This window comes from Urocitellus parryii, chromosome 4 (genome assembly GCF_045843805.1).
Source record: "Urocitellus parryii isolate mUroPar1 chromosome 4, mUroPar1.hap1, whole genome shotgun sequence".
Lineage (NCBI taxonomy): Eukaryota > Metazoa > Chordata > Mammalia > Rodentia > Sciuridae > Urocitellus > Urocitellus parryii.
The window spans coordinates 177856744-177874899 of record NC_135534.1 but is presented as its reverse complement, the minus strand read 5'-3'; the positions used below and the strand labels follow the sequence as shown (position 1 = coordinate 177874899).

At 49.2% G+C, this 18156-nt stretch overlaps 1 protein-coding gene across 2 annotated transcripts in view; it reads right to left on the bottom strand.

Annotated features, from left to right (window-relative positions):
• The window catches only part of Tmod1 (tropomodulin 1), a 76668-nt gene that overhangs the window by 21382 nt on the left and 37130 nt on the right, over positions 1-18156 (bottom strand). For both annotated transcript variants that reach the window (XM_026414728.2, XM_026414720.2), the window contains exons 3-7: positions 17437-17593; positions 12963-13082; positions 5834-5923; positions 4802-4932; positions 2823-2930 (exon numbers count right to left, since the gene is read on the bottom strand). In XM_026414728.2, coding sequence (XP_026270513.1) covers positions 2823-2930; positions 4802-4932; positions 5834-5923; positions 12963-13082; positions 17437-17593 — 606 coding nt within the window. The remainder of the gene's footprint in view (positions 1-2822; positions 2931-4801; positions 4933-5833; positions 5924-12962; positions 13083-17436; positions 17594-18156) is intronic.

The following is an 18156-nucleotide window of genomic DNA, read 5'->3' as shown; positions in this document are numbered from 1 at the left end:
TCCACAGCCTGCCTCCCCTCCTCTGCCCTCTCCCAGCAGAGCCACCCACAGACCCGCATGCTCAGTGCTTTCCCACTGATTCCCCTCACCTGCCATCGCTGCCTCCAGAATGTTCTTTCTGCTTCACTCGCTCAAACCCTGCCTGTCCTTCAAGGCCATTCTCAACGCCCCTTTCTGTAAGAGCTTTTGCTGGCTCTCAGCGAGCTCGGTGCCCTCTTGATTTACCCACAACTCCCTCATGGAACTTGTGCCCCTAGGCTCACAGTTGTTTCTATCCTGGTGTGTCTCTGCCATCAGACTCTTGGGCTGAAAACGCGCCCCAGTGTCCCATGGTGCCCACAGTGCCCATGAAGAGCCCAGCACATAGTAGGGCTTCAGGCCACATTCGCTGGGTGACCACTGCAGGCTCAGCCTCCCCTGTGTGCTCTCAGCTTCTCCTCTATTGCTCTGTTGAAAAGAGTCACTGTTTTCTCCGAGCACCAGGGAGCAGAAGAGGAAGGCTGGGAAAGCACCCCACGAGGCAGGAGCAGGGCCAGCTGGAGGAGGGCTCAGGTGGCCCTCAGCACGTTTCAGAGAGATCCAGCCAGGGTTGTAGATGGCAATCGGAGCCTCTGAAGGAAATGAGGTAATTAGCAGTTGGTGGAAACGATGTGTCATGGGGGAAAGAAGACACCAACAGCTGAGAGGCCTGGGACACAGTGATCAGTGGGCCCTGAAGGGACACTCAGAGCCAGGAACGCCTGCTGTGTGGCGTTGTCCCTGCAGAGGCTCAGCTCCCAGCACATCTTCCATGATAAAATCATCCCCTTCCTGCCCATGGCACTTCAGTGTGTCCCCAGGATGGGGTGGTGGCTTTCTCTATGACACTTTAGGTGTCCCCAGGATGGGGTGGTGGCTTTCTCTATGACACTTTAGAGTGTCCCCAGGATGGGGTGGTGGCTTTCTCTATGACACTTTAGGTATCCCCAGGATGGGGTGGTGGCTTTCTCTATGACACTTTAGTTGTGTCCCCAGGATGGGGTGGTGGCTTTCTCTATAACACTTTAGAGTGTCCCCTGGATGGGGTGGTGGCTTTCTCTATGACACTTTAGGTGTCCCCAGGATGGGGTGGTGGCTTTCTCTATGACACTTTAGAGTGTCCCCAGGATGGGGTGGTGGCTTTCTCTATGACACTTTAGGTATCCCCAGGATGGGGTGGTGGCTTTCTCTATGACACTTTAGTTGTGTCCCCAGGATGGGGTGGTGGCTTTCTCTATGACACTTTAGAGTGTCCCCTGGATGGGGTGGTGGCTTTCTCTATGACACTTTAGGTGTCCCCAGGATGGGGTGGTGGCTTTCTCTATGACACTTTAGTTCTGTCCCCAGGATGGGGTGGTGGCTTTCTCTATGACACTTTAGTTGTGTCCCCAGGAGGGGTGGTGGCTTTCTCTATGACCATGCCTGTTTTCTGAAGAGGCTAGCTCTTCCAGAGGGGCCCTATCTGTGTCCTTATGGCAGCCCCTGCTCCCCAGAAAGACCTGGCCTGGCCTAATCACCAAAGTAGTTAGCTGCACTAGGCTGGGGGGCCAGACCTTGGGCTGAGTAGGTCTTGGAGGCTGTCATGTCACTTATTAACCCCTTGCATGTTGGATCACAGTGAAGGGCAAGGGGAAGAGCGAGGGCAGGCAGCAGGGCAGTACAGGGCTCTGGATTCCTGGCTTAGCCACTGGCACGGGGCATTTCAGAATTCGACAATGGGTCTGCAGGTACAGACAAGCTGATATCAGCTGTCGGTCTGGCACAAAGTCTGTGCCCAAAAAACACTTGTGGCATTGAGCTGAGTGCCAGCATGGACATGCCTGGTTTCTGATCCATGCCCTAGTAGTGTATGGTGCGTGTGGCTTTGCCAGCTGTGTCACCATAGACAAACTCAGGACCCACTGAACTCAGAGGTCATCAGTCCAGAGGTTCTCCCTGGCAGCCATGGATGCTGTGAGCTCTTTTTATCATTTCAAAAATATTGAAGAAAATTGTCCCTCCTCTTTTTAACAATCAGAAGAGAACTTATTGCAACTAAATGGATTAAGCTGATTCCTGCACTTTTTACCTGCTACTGGTGTTACAGTGGCCAAATGGACCCGTATGTACATGAAATGGGAGCTGAGGGGCTGGAGGGAGAGCTCAGTTGGTAGAGTGCTTGCCTTGCATGCACAAGGCCCTTAATCCCTAGCACCACCAAAAAAAAAAAAAAAAGGAGCTGAGACCGGTCACAGTTGAATTCCCAAAGCCTAATTCTGAGCTAAGTACACCGAGGCTCTCAGGAAATGTGCACCAAATATTTTTTTAAATTAATGGTTATTTTACAATATATATAATTTAATCAGCAATATCTTTCAGGACAAGGGGGAAAATAAATTGGTCATTGGGACCCACTGATGAAGACAATGAGTTTAGGAATGAGAAACAGGCCCAGCGAGGGCAGAGCCTTGCCCCAAATGTGAAGTACTGAGTGGACAGATCTGGCTTTACGGGTCCGTGACTTCATTTGAATCTCATGTCTGCCTCTCGTTCGTTCTGTGACTTGGACAAAGCAAGCTGCTTGCCTCTCTGAACTCTAGTTTTTCAGGTGCGGAGTGGGGAGGCCCACACCTCTGAGAGCAGGGGGGTCGTGAGGATTGGCTGGGGTGATGACAGGTAGTACTGGGCAACGGTGGTCCCACCGTGTCCCCTTCTGGCTCCTAGCGCCATTCTTTCACCTGGATACAGATGGTCCTGAGGCCACAAGCGTAACCCTCATTTCAGACCCCCCCAAATTCAATCAAGCAGAATGAAGAGGTACATACAAAAGCCACAGGGTCATTGCTCCGGGTCCCCACAATGCTGAACTTCTTCACATAGGAGTTTTCTTTCAGGGCTTCTGCATACGCCTTGAGGGTAGGTATAGGGATATTCTGCAGAGAGAAAGGCAGCAGAGGGTGACCCGCAGTCTCCACCTGGGACAGGTGGGTAGGCACCTGGGGCAGTCACCCTCTGACATATGCAGCCTGGATCCTAGTCCCAACACGTCTCTAGCCAGAAGGCTAAATGGATTTTGTCCCAGAAGGCAAAGATTTGGGGAGAAATTTCTGGCACATAAATTGAGAAAATCACCTCTGAATTTTCAGACAGGACCCACAACTCTCCTCTGTGCATGTGAAAGTCAGAGAAGAAGCTAAAATCAAGACACAGAGAGACAGAGCAGCATTGCATTATGCAGTGGGCTCAGGGCTGCGGGGAGGGGCAGGGCTGAGCCTGGTCTATGCCTTAGCCCCTGGCAGTGTGTCTGACTCTCTGTGTGACTTTGGGGAACTTCCTTCCCCTCTCTGGGCCTATTTCTAGAAATCAGAAGTGGGGGCTGCACTAGATGCTCTGTCAGAGACATCTATACAGAAGGTTTAGCTCTGGTGGTACATTGGCGATTTCTAGGGAACATTTATAAATTGCTAATAACAGAGCCTATCCCAAACGAATAAAATCAGAATCTGGGCATTGTTGTGTGTATGTGTGTTTGTGTGTAATACTGGGGGTTTAACCCAGGGGTGCTCTACCACTGTGCCACACCCCCAGCCCTTTTATTTTGAGATAGGCTCTCTGTTAGTTGCTGAGGCTGGCCTTGAACTTGGGATCCTCTTGCCTCAGGCTTGGAAATTTCTAGGATGACAGGCATGCACCACTGCACCCAGCTGGTACATATATTTTTAATGTCCGCAGGTGAAAACCACAGACGAAACTGTGTCATGAGGCAGTTGGACCAGATCAGGGAAACTGAGGCCTGGAGGGAGTCTGAGCCCTTAGCAGAGGCCTCCCAGGGAGCTCTGCCACTCAGCCTCTCTCAAGTGGCATTTGCTGCCAGATTGCATGACTCTGAGTTGTGCCAATGTCCCTTTGGGACACCCGCACACAACTGAGGCAGAGTGCCTGGCTGTATTTTTATTGAGCTCTCATTTCAGAGTGAGTGTCACTTAAGCTCCCAAGGGAGCAGAGTGGGGAGCCAGGTGGAGGAGAACACTGGGGCCCAGGTTTCCAATCTGATTGTGCCGGGGGCTGGCCGACACTGGAAAGTGGAGAAGGAACGAAAGAGGACCCTGGAGCGGGGTCTGGCTTCTTGTCTTACCCCCACCTCCCCAAACTAATCCTGCTGGCCTGGGGCTGAGCAGGTGGGTGGGCAGCTGTGCCCGAATCGGCATTCCTCCTACAGCCTTTTCCAGGGTGGGGCTCCTGGTCCACCTGTCCCTCCTCTGCCCTGATGGCCACCCGGGGAGAGGTCCACAAAGATGAGGGCAAACAGCTCAGCTATTTCCTTGGACACTGGGCCAACAGCTCCCTTCTGTGGCTGTAGAACGAGGCTGGAGGGAGTCTGAACATGATCCAGCAGGAGGTAGGAGTGATGGCTGGGGGCAGGGCCTGCCCAGGGCTTGACAGGCCCATGAACCTTGTGGGCCCTGGACTCTGCCAGCCTCGAGATCATGTGCTAAAGCGTGTGTCTGACTCAATGTTCGTATCTCAGAAAAATCTCTACATTTTGAAAAACATGGCAGGTTTCCAGATGGAAGCTGGGTTGACCCACGGTGAACATCTGGGCCTGATGTGCTCAGAAAGAAACCAGGACCGTGGGATGCACTTGTTTACACTGTTCACTCCCTTCGATGCTCCCATCTGTGACATCTGCCATCTGATTCAGAAACATCCAGAGTCTAAACAGGCCTAGACTGTTGGTATCTAGGTGCCGTGGACAACCCCCACCCCACGCACACACAGGTGAAGTGAAAGAAAGGAACTTTACCCGGATGTTATTGAGGTTGACCTCTTCAAGTTCTGGGTCATTGTTCTTTATCCGCTCCAGTGTTTCCTCCACGTCTGTCGAGTTCGGTTCTTCGTCAGGCACAGGCTTGTACTGTGTAGGTTTAATCACACCTAGAGTGACCAGCGAGAGGGAGGTGGCTCACAGGAAGACAGGGATGACTTTCTTTCAACACAAGAACACCCTGAAAGGGAGCATCAGCAGTTTGGGGGCTTGGAGAGCCTGTAAGTCATGGGTGCCAGAAGGAGCCCAGTGAAGGAGCCAGGAGACTGGGGCTCTGGCTTTGACTTTCTGAAAGAACTGGGTGAACCTCTCAAACTCTGACCCTCCAGCCCTCCTCCGTAAGTAGGGATAGTCCTTCTCACCATGCTCATTATCTCAGTGGACTCTGGTGAGGACACGATGAAGCCTAGGAAGAAAGGAAATGCCTACATCTTCCCAAAGGAAGGGTTCTTGTTTTTCTGGCACCTTTATTTCCCTTTGGGTCCAAATGCCAGCTTGGAACAGTACGATGGAGTAATTAAGACAATGGGATATGGTCCCAGGAAAGGACAAAGGGATCAGTGGAACAGATCCGCTTGGGTATGTGGAGACTGATGATAAAAGCAAGACCTCACACCAGTGGGGAGAGGATAAATGTCACCACTGATGTGATATAATTAGATATTCATTCAAAAGATGAAAGTTTAATCCCATCCCACACACAAAATGTGAACTCCAGGTGGATTAAGAAGTTGAACATAAGAAGTAAATCTCCAAATGTTGAGAAGAAAAATGTAGGAGAATACTTTATGACATTTTCTGTAAACAAAACAGAAAATTCCAGGACATTCAAAGCACAAGATGAACAGTTTTGGCTACACAAGATTTTAGAACTTCTGCAAAGAGTCAGTGCATCAGTGAGCAGAGGAGGCAAGATGCAGGAGGACTCATCTCCCCCAAGGTGCCCTCTGTGAGGGGGTAAGGGGGCCAGGCGAGGGGTGCAGCCACCAGGAGTCAGGGCCATGTACTCACTGTTGAGTCCCTCCTTGTTCACAATGGAGCTGCTGCCCAGGGCTTGGTAGTACTGTTGGTTGCTCATAAGCGTGTGCATGCCCAGGATAGCTGTGGGGACAGAGGAAGTTCTCTGACTCTGTTCCTGCAGACAGAGATACCTCCCTTGAACCCACCTTCCCCACCCCAGGAACTTAGTTCACAGAAATGGCTGGAAACACTTGTGCCAAAAATGTTAAAATGTAATGTTATCTTTACTCTCACCTCCATGTGAGTGACTCTCAGATCACCATCCTTCCCAGACTTCTCTGACCACTGCCCTCAGATTCCCAGGTCCCCCTAAGCTCCTACTGGCATGCCCCACCCAATTTGACCTAATAGAAGGAAACCTTCTCAGCCTCTCCATCTTCCTATGGATCCCTCTCCATCTTGCCATCTGACCTCTCCCTCATGCAACACCTCAGCCACATGGCTCCCCCTCCCCCAAGCCCATTCCACACACACCCCCCCCCCCGGGCTGTCTCACCTCCCAAGCCACCTCCTCTGTCCTGGTTGAGGCCCTGTCTTTCGTGGTTGTACAGATGGTACCCGACTTACAAAGGTTCAATTTATGATTTTTGAATTTACAATGGCATGAAAGAAACATGCATCAAGTAGAAAACAGACTTTGAATTTTGAATTTTTCCCAGGCTAGCCATACTTGGGAGGACACTCTTTCAAGAAGCTGGGCAGTGGCAGTGAGCCCCAGCTCCCACAATCACGAGGGAAAACAACCAAGATTCTCCAGGGTGCTGTGTCGTGATGTCTGGAAGGCCGGTATTAAGTGTGTTTTTGACGTAGGCTGTTTTCAACATACAGTAGGGTTATCAGGATGCCCCCCATCTTTCATTCAGAAACATCTGTATTGTCACAGCCATGGCACAATGGTTGTCCTATCCTTCTGACCCTCTCCCTCCCAACATTCAGCACAGAGCAGCCAGAAAGATCTTTCTGGAAATGCCAGTGGGACCTCATCACTCCCGTGCTCAGCCATTCTTCCACTCAATCACTGTTCAGCATTTATTGAACACCTGCTGAGGGCCCGGCTGGGGAAGAGGGCAGGGAGAACAGCAGGGTCAGGGTCTCTGCTCATGTAGCTGATGGTCAGATGGGGGAAAGGACACCAAGTGAGTGTCCACACCGTTCAAACACATAAGCATGGGGTGTGACAAGTGTTGGAAAGTTCAGCGTGTTTGGGGAGAACATCAAAGGGGGCTTGGGCAGGGAAGGGTGACTGTTTCGGCCAAGTCGAGAGAAGGGAGACAGGGATGGAGGATGGGAAAGGCCGAGGCAGGCCAGTGGGGCTAGAGGGTAAAGGAGGTGAGAGGAGAGGGCCAGAAGTGGGACCTGCGGTGGTCAAAACAAGGGCTGCAACACCACGGGCTCTGAGCCAGGGAAGGTGCCTTTAGATCAGTGATTGTCAAGCTGGTTGCAGGATGCAAGGCTAGGGACTCTTTAGAAAATCCCAAGGCCCAGGCCCACCCTGGACCTGTTAAACTAAACTCTCTGGGGGGATGGGGCCCAGGCATCTGCAACATTTTTAAAGCTTTCCAGAAGGTTCAAGATACAGCAGAGGTTGAGAACAATCGTCTGACACTAATCTGTACAACCACCCTCTAGAGAAGAATTACTTCACAAGGCAAGGTCGCATCTTACAAGGTCTTCTGGGTTGAGATGAGGAGTTTAGATGTCTTTTCCTGGTGTGAACGGGGAGGCCAGTGAAGCCTTGAGCAGGGCATGAGCTGGTCTATGGAGGGAGTGATGGATGTGAGTTCAGTGTGCAGCTGTCCATGGAAGGACCATGGCTTGTGATGGCCAAGTCCAAACACCAGCCCCGCTGGCTGGCTCTGCCTCAACAGCTCGTTGCTTACCCGCTACACTGTTCATCACCTCTCAGTAGCTTCTCCTGCCTTTGCCAACACTGTCCCTTCTGCTGGTGATTCTCCACACCAAGAGAAATTGGAATTTCAGATAGACAATGAATGATCTCTTAGTGTTATAAGTATGTTCCATTCAATATTTGGGATATACTCATATTAAAAAGTTATTTATTGTTTATCTGATATTCAAATTCAATGGACATCTGTATTTTATTCAACCTCTCTATCTCCCCCTCTCCTTTAAGACTTGGGGTAACTTTCCTCTTCCAGGGAGTTTTCTGGGATTCTTCCCTCTCCTTCTGTCATTCTCCCAATGCCTGGTGTCCTTATTATACCACAGATGACCCACTGTGAGAGATATCCAAGTACATTCATGCTCTTCTGCTGGATTGTGGGCTTCCAGAGGTCAGGGAAGAACATTCTTTGTCTCTCTAGCATCCCTCCCAGAAATAGTAGGTATTTGGTAAACATTTGGTGATGGTATTTTTTTTTAAATCCAAAACCCATTTCATTAGATATGGTTTCTAGTTAAAGAGGTAACATGAGAGCCCTTGATGAAGAGCCAGGAGACTCTAGTTCCAGCCCTGATTATGCCCTTGGTGTGACCTTGGGAAAGTCCTCCTCCCTCTGGGCTTCAGTCTCCTCAGCCAAACCAGGGGGTGGTAGAAGACCAGTCCTCCTCAATCATGGCCTCACTTGCAAATCACCTAGCAGGCTTTTAGACAATAGCAATGCCTAGCTTCACCCTGGACAGACAATACAAATCTCTGGAGAGAGATTTTTTTAACCTCTGTGGGTGATTCTGATGCCCCTAGGGAGCCAAGAACCACACACGAAATGATCTGAGAGTCCCTTCTGCTCCTCACATCCTAAAATTATCCTTGCCTGTTCATCACTGAGGAGAACCGATAGGGAGAGAGGCATCTGCAGTTTTTCGAGCTCTCCAGGTTTTAATTTAGGCTGCATCTCCGTGGGCAGCAGGAGCTGAGGCCTGAGTCAGCGGCAGGTGAGTCACATCACCACGAGGCACCCCCTGGAGCTGGCGCTCAGGGCTCCCACACAGCAGCAGCTCATGGTGTTCTGGGCTGCGACTGTTTTCAGGTTGGAAACACAGTTTGCAAAGGTTATGGGGAATCCTGTGAAGGATGCAACCTCACATGGTGCCTGCTCTCACCCTGGACATAGACAGAGGTGGAGAATGGAAAGTGTATGTGGAGCTCGGTTGCCAGCTTCCTGTGATGGTCTAGAGAGGGGTGCAGAGGCAGGGACGTTGCAGGGGACTGAGAGGCCTGGGTTTCAGCCTGGGCCTTGGTCCTAATTTCCTGGGTAACCCTGGACAGGTTGCTTCCCCTTTGGGACTTCAGTTTTCTCATCTGTAAAGTGGAGGTGTGTAAGTGCTAAACACCTACCTTCCCGTGGGCCTCAGTCAACAGCCACACAACACTTCCCCTTGGTTTCTCCTGTTTTGATTGTTCACAATAAACATCCAGGCAGGCCCTGTCAAACCCCCCACCTCCACTTTCCAGGGAGATGGTTTGCCAAGACCTTTTGGCAAGGATTCTCCTGGTTTCTAAGTTAGTATTTCTGCTTATGAGGTCATTAGTAGTCCTGGAGTTCTAGAACATCTCCTCAACCTGGGAATTCTTTTTTTGGGGGGGCGGGGGAGAGGGAGGGGGCGGATACTGGGGATTGAACTCAGGGACACTTAATCACTGAGCCACATCCCCAGCCCTATCTTGTATTTTATTTAAAGACAGGATCTCACTGAGTTGTTTAGTGCTTCAATGTTGCTGAGGCTGGCTTTGAACTCACCATCCTCCTTCCTCAGCCTCACAAGCACCACTGCACCCCGGCTCTACCAGGAAATTCTAAGGACCCATCACATATGTGCTAGGAGGTACTATGTATCAATAGCAGGCCTAAGGAGGAGTAAAACCATTTGGCAGCTCAGAAGAAATTAAGGTGGAAGGAAAGAGGAAAGAGGGAAGGAGGAGAGAGGGAGGGAGGGAGGAAGAGGGGCCCAACGTGGCACCTGGTGGTCCTGAATCCAGTGCTGCCTTAGCTAGCCCTAGGTAGGAGATGGGGACCTTCTCTCTCACTTGGTCCTGGGTGCTCCATGTCACTAGGAGGAAGCAATGGAAGAAAACAGCACTTCCACACAGTCTGCTGCTTTGTTCTTTGTAGATACGGCAAAGCTGAATTTAGCACTGGGGGACTTGATTTCTTTCTTTCTTTCTTTCTTTTTTATTTTTTTTAAAGTCTAGATCTTCCTCAAAACTCAAAAAGAACTATTTTTGAACTCAGAAAAAGAACATTGCGTTCTGCTTCCTCTCTCTGCCTTGGCAGGCCTCACTCGTTTGTGATTCCACTCGGGATGCAGCGTGAGCTCGCATACATGCCCGGCTTCTCCAGCTGCCTATGGCTTCGGCGGACAGCTGCAAAGTGTGCACCTGCATCCTAGGAACAGGTGAGAGAAAGTGGCTCTGGCCCAGGACTTGGGTGCCTAGATAAGCACCACTATGAGAGTCTAGGACAAGGGCCTGAGGGCATGAAAATAGCCAGGGGATGATCTGGCCAGGAGCCACAGAGCTAGGGCTGGCTGACTGTCCTTGGGGGCAGGTGGCCTGAGGGTGGGCCTCATTTGTCATATCACATTTTCCAGGTACTTGTTTAAGTTCGCTCCATGAGGATAGGAAACGGGCTGTTCTCTTAGGATTATTTCACCAGAGCCTAGTTTGAGGCATGGTACATAGTAGGTAGGCAGGCCCTGGGAACATGGTGCTTACTGTGTGCATGAGAGACCAAAGCCTGGGATGATAGAAGGTACCATCCCTATCTGGGAGTGAACTAGAGGTGACCTCTAGACCCTGGGTCCCCTTAGTTTCTTCGTTTGGTGAGTCACCCCACTCATGGCTTCAGCCACACCCTTCTTGAGAATGGAGCCACACCCACACCTCCAGCCACCAAGCCTGGCATCATCTGGGCCCCCCAACTTCCAACCCAGTGCTAGGAGCAACTGGTCTCTGGTATGAAACTGGGACAACGACAGAATTTGCTTCATGGGATTGTTGTGATCACTAGAAGCAACAGGGGGCTGAGAGCGACCCACACAGCACCTGGGACCCAGGTGGTGCTCGGCAAATATCCCTCCCTTCCAATGGCATTTCTACCTTTCAAGAATCTGGGGACATCCAGTTAGTACTGGGCTGAATGCACAGCCTCAGCTCCCTCACAGACATCAGAAGGGCATGGTATCATGGGCAAATAATAAAAACGAGCCCAGCAGCAACAAAAGGAAAGAGAAACAGCTTCAAGAAAGCAACCCAGAAACTTCACCCAGTGCTGTGGATCTGTTTTGGCTCAGGCATGGGCAGGAGCCCTGGTTCTGACAGCGGTCATTTGATAATCCCCTGGAGCTGCCTAATGAGTGGAGTGATGTCATGCAGGGTGATTGCAGGAGAAAGTCCAGGATAAAAACAGCTCCAGGGCGAGTCAGCCTGGGGGTGCAGGACCAGGGCATCAGCACTCCTCTGCATGGGCTCCTTCAAGAGGACCCCGGCTGGGGAGAGGTTGGTTGAACACATGGGCATCACGGGCCATCTGATATGACTTGTGCAGCTTCTGACAAAACAAATCCTCAACTGCCCAGCAAACTAGGTTCCTGAGTTCAGTGTTCCCTTCCCCTCTGGGGAGAGCTCTCCGCCTCCCTGCTCTGCAGTGTGAATGGAAGCCACTCTCCCAGCACATGTCCTTTGGCTGCTGCCCTTGGTCCTTCTGCACACTTCCTATCTCCTCAGGAAAGGGCTGCTTGTACTCAGGGCCACACACCTGCTCTCTCCCTTCACTCCTCAGGCCTCTGAAACCTGGCTTCCCCTGCCACTGCTCAGGGTCACCCTGGCCCGTGTTTGAAGAGTTGAAGTTGCTGCCCTCCTTCCATGGCCCCCCTGCTGCAGATGAGCGCCCTCCCCAGCTCCCTTCCCTGCCCGGAATGCCTTCAGGAGTCACGCACAGGCATCCTGGAGAAGCCAAGAGACCAGTGGACACGACGAGGTGGACAGCTGCTGCCCCACCCAGTCCCTGGCCTGGTACCTCAGAGACTCTCCACTGGCCTGAACCCTCCTTCTGCCTCCTGGCTCTTGGGTCAGGTCTGCCCATCTTGTCTTGGCCTCTGGTTTCCAGCCCATTATGGCTAATGCCACCATGCTAGGTTGGCCCCTAAAGTCTCCTACCCCAGCCTGGCACAAGCCTCCCCAGAGCCCAGGCCCCACCTGCCATTTGCTCTTCCCGGAGTTTGGCAACACTAATCATGCCCAGATCTTTGTCCCAAAGAGGGACTCCTTGCAGAACTCCAGAACTTTGTGCACAACTATCCCCTTTGGGTGGCTCAAGGCACCTGAAATGTCACAGGCCAGAAATCAAACTCAATGTTTCCCTTACTGCTGTTCCTCCTTTATTAAAGTCACCAAAAGCCACTTAGTCTCTGGGGCCAACTCTTCCCTGGACCTCACTGAGTGAGGGTTAGCAGCCCCAGAGTCTTCAGGAAGAAGCCCACCCCTCAGTGGGGACGGAACAGGAACTAGGCAGAAAGGTGAGCAGCAAAGGACTCTGGACATCTGCCACCTTCTGGAGTTTTCCAGGCTGTGTGTGAAGATGATGTGGCAACACACATTGGAGGAATGAGGCACACGTTGGAGGTGTGTCTGAAGTATGAGACACGAGGGGGACACTCTCAGCCCTGCTCAAAACTTAAAACCAGGTGTCTTCACTCTGGTCCTTTTGTGAGTCTCCCAAACCAGTCACGCCAGGCCCCGTTTGTTTCCCTCTATTTTCTTTCTGGGGCTTGTGCAGGATGTGATACAAGTGGCTGGGAAAGGCCCTGTACTGGCCCTCTCTGGGAAACATTCCTGTCTCTCTGGGGGAGGGGGTCTCATGGCAACAAGTGGCTGTGTGATATGACGGGCTCAAATGGTCTTCTCTCTCCCCCTCATCTTGATAATGGATATGCACCCCCTCCCTTCCTGTGCTGGGGATTGAACCCAGGACCTTGCACCGGTCAGAAAGTGCTCCACCCCTGGGCTCCACCCCTACCCTGAGAAAGGAGTTTTATCTTAACACTTTGGTCTCCTTGTAGAAATAGAAGGTGTCCTGTTAAAGTGAACCAAACAAGGGCTCCCTGCAGCTGTGAATAAACCCTCTGGAAGGCACTGGGAGGCTTCTGGAAGGCCCCTCACCTGCAATGTCACAGAGTTCCGCATCCGAGGCGTTGGCCAAGGCCTCCTCCAGCTCGGGCTCTAGCGTCACGCTTTCCAGCACGGGATCCACGGGCTTCTGCTTGGGGACCCAGATCTTTCCTGTGAACACACACGGTGTCTGTCAAGGTGTGTGACCACGATCGGACCGCCTTTGACACTGGCCCTGGTGGACCATGGCAGAGTGCCGTGGAGGGGGCCCTTCAGGCTTCTCCCTCCAGAAAACAGCTTCCCCAGAGACTAGGGATCCCAACATGGCACCCCTCGCTCACACTTGAAAAGAAGGGTTTTGTAACTTGGTCAAACTAAACCACTCTATTCAAAGCATCAGTCATGACTTTAAATCACCTGCAAGCAAGAAAAATACAAGGGAAAATAATAGAATAAAATAGGGATGCCTTAACTAAGGGCTCTCGTGTAAGAGAAAAAGTTGTAAACATTCCTAAATAAAATACACTCAGATGGTGGAAAGACAAAAAGGGGGATGGGGTGCAGCTTATGGGTTAGGGCGCTTGCCCAACATGTGTGAGACCCTGGATTTGGTCCCCAGCAACACACACACACACACATACTCACACAACACAAAAAGGGAGCAAAAATACACACTTGCCTCTTGGGACATTCTGTTTTTAAAGTTGTCAGGCTCGTGACAGAATGAGAGAGTAAAGTGGGAGACGTGCAAATGCCCACTGCTGGTCCACTAGTGAGCACTGTTGGAGAGGTGAGGGTGCCCCACCCCCAAGGGGTGCCAGGGGCTCTTAAAGTGTGCTGAGGGTAGCTGCTTGGGATGAAGAAGGAAAATGCCCAAGACACGTGTGTGAAGAATTAAATTTCACAAACAGCATGTTAAGGTCTTTGTGTCCTCGAGTTCAAGCGTTAGAAACCTCATCCCCAAGTTCCTGTGTTCATGGTATTTGGAGGTCATTAGGAGTGGATGAAATCACAAGGGCGGGGGTGATTTCATGGTGGTATTAGTGACTTCTTTTTTTTTTTGGTACTGTTTGAGCCCAGAGTTGCTCGACCTCTGAGCCACATCCCCAGCCCTTTATATTTTTTATTTAGAGACAGGGTCTCACTGAGTTGCTCAGGGTCTTGCTAAATTGCTGAGGCTGGCTTTGAACTTGTGATCCTCCTGCCTCAGCCTCCTGCACCACTGGGATTACAGGTATGCGCCACTGTGCCTGGGTGTTAGTGACTTCTTAAGAGACCTGAACTAGCACACTCGCTCTCTCTCGTCATGTGATATCCTCCACCAGGTTACACTGCAATCAGGAGGCCCTCACCGGCTCATGGACTTCGAGCCTCTAGAAATAAATTTCTCTTCTTCATAATTATCCATTCAGCCTGTGGTATTCAGTTATAGCACTAGAAGATGGACTGAGACTAAAACTAATCCCATGTGTGCATGTGTGTGTGTGTGTGTGTGTGTATGTGTGCATGTGTTTCATGCAATAATAATAGAATGCTTCTTATGTGCCAGACACCTTTCTAGGGACTGATGAGCAGCAGTGACCAAGACTTTCAATAGCTTACAAGTTATTGAAAGGAGACAGAGAATAAACATGAGAAATCATGTGGCATTAAGCATCATGAACACAGGAAGACAAAGCCAGGAAAGGACTAGGAAAAGCCAAGGTGTAAGGCGGAGGAGGTGGCATCATCATTTTGAAGACTTCACTGAGATGACGGCCTGTGATGTGGGACCTGTCAGAAGTCTTGTGAGAGACAAGATGAAGAGACTCACTTCGACTGCTGCTATTCAACCCTGTCCTGGGAGCTCTAGTCAGAGTAAAGACATGAGAAAAACAGATGGAATTCAAGCTGAGAAGAAAGAAGGAAAATTATTTCTGATTGTATATGACATATTTTTATATGGAGAAAAACCTTGAATTTCCACATACAAAAATCTGTAAAAACTAATAAATTCAGGAATGTTGCATGGTATAAGATCAACGGACAAAAGTAAGTGGTGTTTCTGCACATCAACAACGAACCATCTGAAGAGGAATTCAAGAAAACACTTGCATTTACGATAGGACCCAGAGAATCATGTGCTTATGGATAAACTTACGTTGAAAACTACAAAAATTGCTGAAAGAAATCAAAGAAGATCTAAATAAATGCAAAAATATCTTGAATTAATGGATTAAATATTATTAAGATGGCAGTATGATCCACATGATGTACAGACAGATTCAATGGAATTCTTATCAAAAATCCAAATGACCTTTTTTTGCAGAAAAGAAAAAGCCAATCCTTAAGTGCATATGGAACTGCAGGGGTCCACAAATAGACAAAACAATCTTTAAAAAGAACAAAATTAGAAGACTTATTGATTTCAAAACTTAACTGCAAAGCTAATGTGATACTCGTGTAAGGATAGACACATAGACTATGAAATCAAATTGAAAGTCCAGAAATAAAGTTGAACATCCATAGCAAATTGATTTTCAACAACTGTGCCAAATCCATTCAATGGGAAAGAATCATTTCTGAGTTCTGGCAGAACTGGATATTCACTTGCAAATGAAGAGTTGGACCCCTACCTCACACCATACACAAAATCAAACTCAAAGTGGATTAGTGACCTGAATGTAAGAGCTAAAACTACAACATTCTTAGAAGAAAGCAAAAGCATGACCTTAGGATAGTCTTCATGATCTTAGGATTGGCAATGGAGTCTTAAATACAACAACAAAACTACCAGCAACAAAAGGAAAAAAAGATCAAACTTCATCAAAATTTAAGTTTTACACATTAATGGACACTATCAAGAAAGTACAAAGACAACATACAGAGTGAAATTAAATATTCACAAACTCTATATAAGAGTCTAGTACCCAGAATATAGAAAGAACTTTTACAACCCAACAACGAAAAGACAAACAACCCAATTTAAAAATGAGTGAAGGACTGGAATAGACATTTCTTCAAAGGGGATATACATATGGCCAATGAGCCCAGGAAAAGATGCTTCATTAGGGAGATGCAAATGGAACCACAATGAGAAACCACTTTACACCCATGAGCAGGACTAAAAAAAGCAGGAAATGAGTGTTGGCAAGGATGTAGAAAGTTGGATCCCTTATATATTGCTGGTGGGAGTGAAAAACGGAACAGTTGCTATGGAGAACAAGGTTGGGAGTTCCCAAAATTTAAATATAGAGTTACCATATGATTCGTCAATTCCACTCTTAGGTATATATCCCAAAGGACTGAAAACAGACATTCAAACAAATACTTGTACAGGAATGTTCAATGCAGCCAAAGGGTGAAATCACAATAGCCAAAAGGTGAAAACAACCAAGATGTCTATCAATCAGTGGATGAAATGGATAAACAAATTATGGAATATCATTTAGTCATAAAAAGAAACCAAGTACTGAGACATACTACAATATGCATGAGTTGTAGGATATTATACTAGTTGATAGAAACCAGATACAAAAAGTCATGTACTGTGTGATTTCATTTATAGGAAATATCCAGAATAAATAGTTCATAGAGTAGTACTTGCCAGGGGCTGGGGAGAGGGGATGGAGTAGTGGAGGAAAGGGGATACCTGGTTAGTTCTGGAGAAATGACAGTGTTTTGAGTCTAGATAGGGGTGGTGGTTGTGACACTGTGGGTGTACTAAATGCACTGAATTGTTGCCTTTAAAATGGTTAATTTTATGTCATGTAAATTTTACGTCAATTGAAAAAAAGAAACAACCCTGTTCACTTGGGCTGTTGATGAAGCACAGCTTGAAGAGGAAAGAGACTGGGGGTGGGGAGATGGTCACAGGGCTGGTGTGACAGTCCAGGTGAGAGATCATAGTGACTTGGGCCAAAAGCACAGGGTGGATGTGGGGAGGGAGCAGGAAGTACATAGGGAAATGTCCAGGAAGATCTTCACTAAAACGAGACCAGAACTTATTTTCAATGGCAGAAATTATTTTGACTTGCTTTGTTTTATTTTTTAAATTGTTCACAGTAAATATCAATGGCATCTACAGGCAAAATACACAACGGGGGGCCCTGGAAGGCACACAGGCAGGAGAGCCTCTCTGCTCCCAGGGGACTTCTAGATGCATCCTGGGCTGGAGCATCTGGACAGACAGATGAAGGGAGGGAAGGGCCAGGGCCCTCTCTCTGGTTCCTCAAATGCACAGGGTGGTCCTTGGTTAGGCCTCATGTCCTGAGAATGATTTCCTCTTTCACTCTCAATGGGATCTGGGTTTGGATGAAAAATGGCCAGGACGCTCCAGCCAAAAGGGACCAGGGGAGAAGTGTGGCTGCTCCAGGTGGGGTGTCTTTCCTCTGTTCACCCCCAAACTTAACCAAATACACACCACACATCGGTGCCATAGGAGCTGGGACTTGTCTCCTGGCCAGTCAGGGAGGGGCCTGGCACATAGTGGGCCCTCGGCCACACCTGGGAATGATGTATGCACAAGAATGACATCACTCAGTACCTCGTTTCTCCCCCGTGTAGGGGACCAGGTCTTCTCGATCCTTAAACTCCTTTGCTTGCTTTTCCAAGTGATCCAAGAGCTCCTCTCTTCTAAAGGGGCCCGTGGGCGCCTTGGTGGTCTGATCCTTTTGCCTCAGGCCTGCAGGCAGCAGAGCATTCTAGATGCAGGTTGTGGAGGTAGGAGAGGGAGCAAGAGAGAGAAGGAGAGAGAGAGCAGTCAGCTGCTGAAGACTCGTAAATCTCTAGGAACTCATCCTGGACCAGTGGGGACCCCAGAGCTATAGACTCCATCCAAGTCTCTCTTTCTACATGCAAAGAATCTGAAAGCCCAGGAGCAGCAGGGACTTGTCCAAGGTCAATCCACATCCCAGATGAAGGGCAGACAAAGGCTATCTCTTAATCCTCTGGTTTCCCTGTCTCAAAAGTTTCCAAAGGTGAGGGCTGAGGATTCAGGGTGACTGACATAGGCTGAGCCCAGAGGTTCAGAGTGTCACTAGAGAAGTAAATAGGATTGGGCTGGGGCTGTAGCTCAGTGGCAGAGCACTTGCCTAGCATGTGTGAGGCACTGGGTTTGATCCTCAGCACCACATTAAAAAATAAATAAAGGCATGATGTCCAACTACAACTATTAAAAAAAATTTTAAAAAGAAGTAAATAAGACTAAGTTGTGTTTGGATGTATGAACAATAGCAGTTTGTGTTTCAAGTGTTGGAAAGAGAAG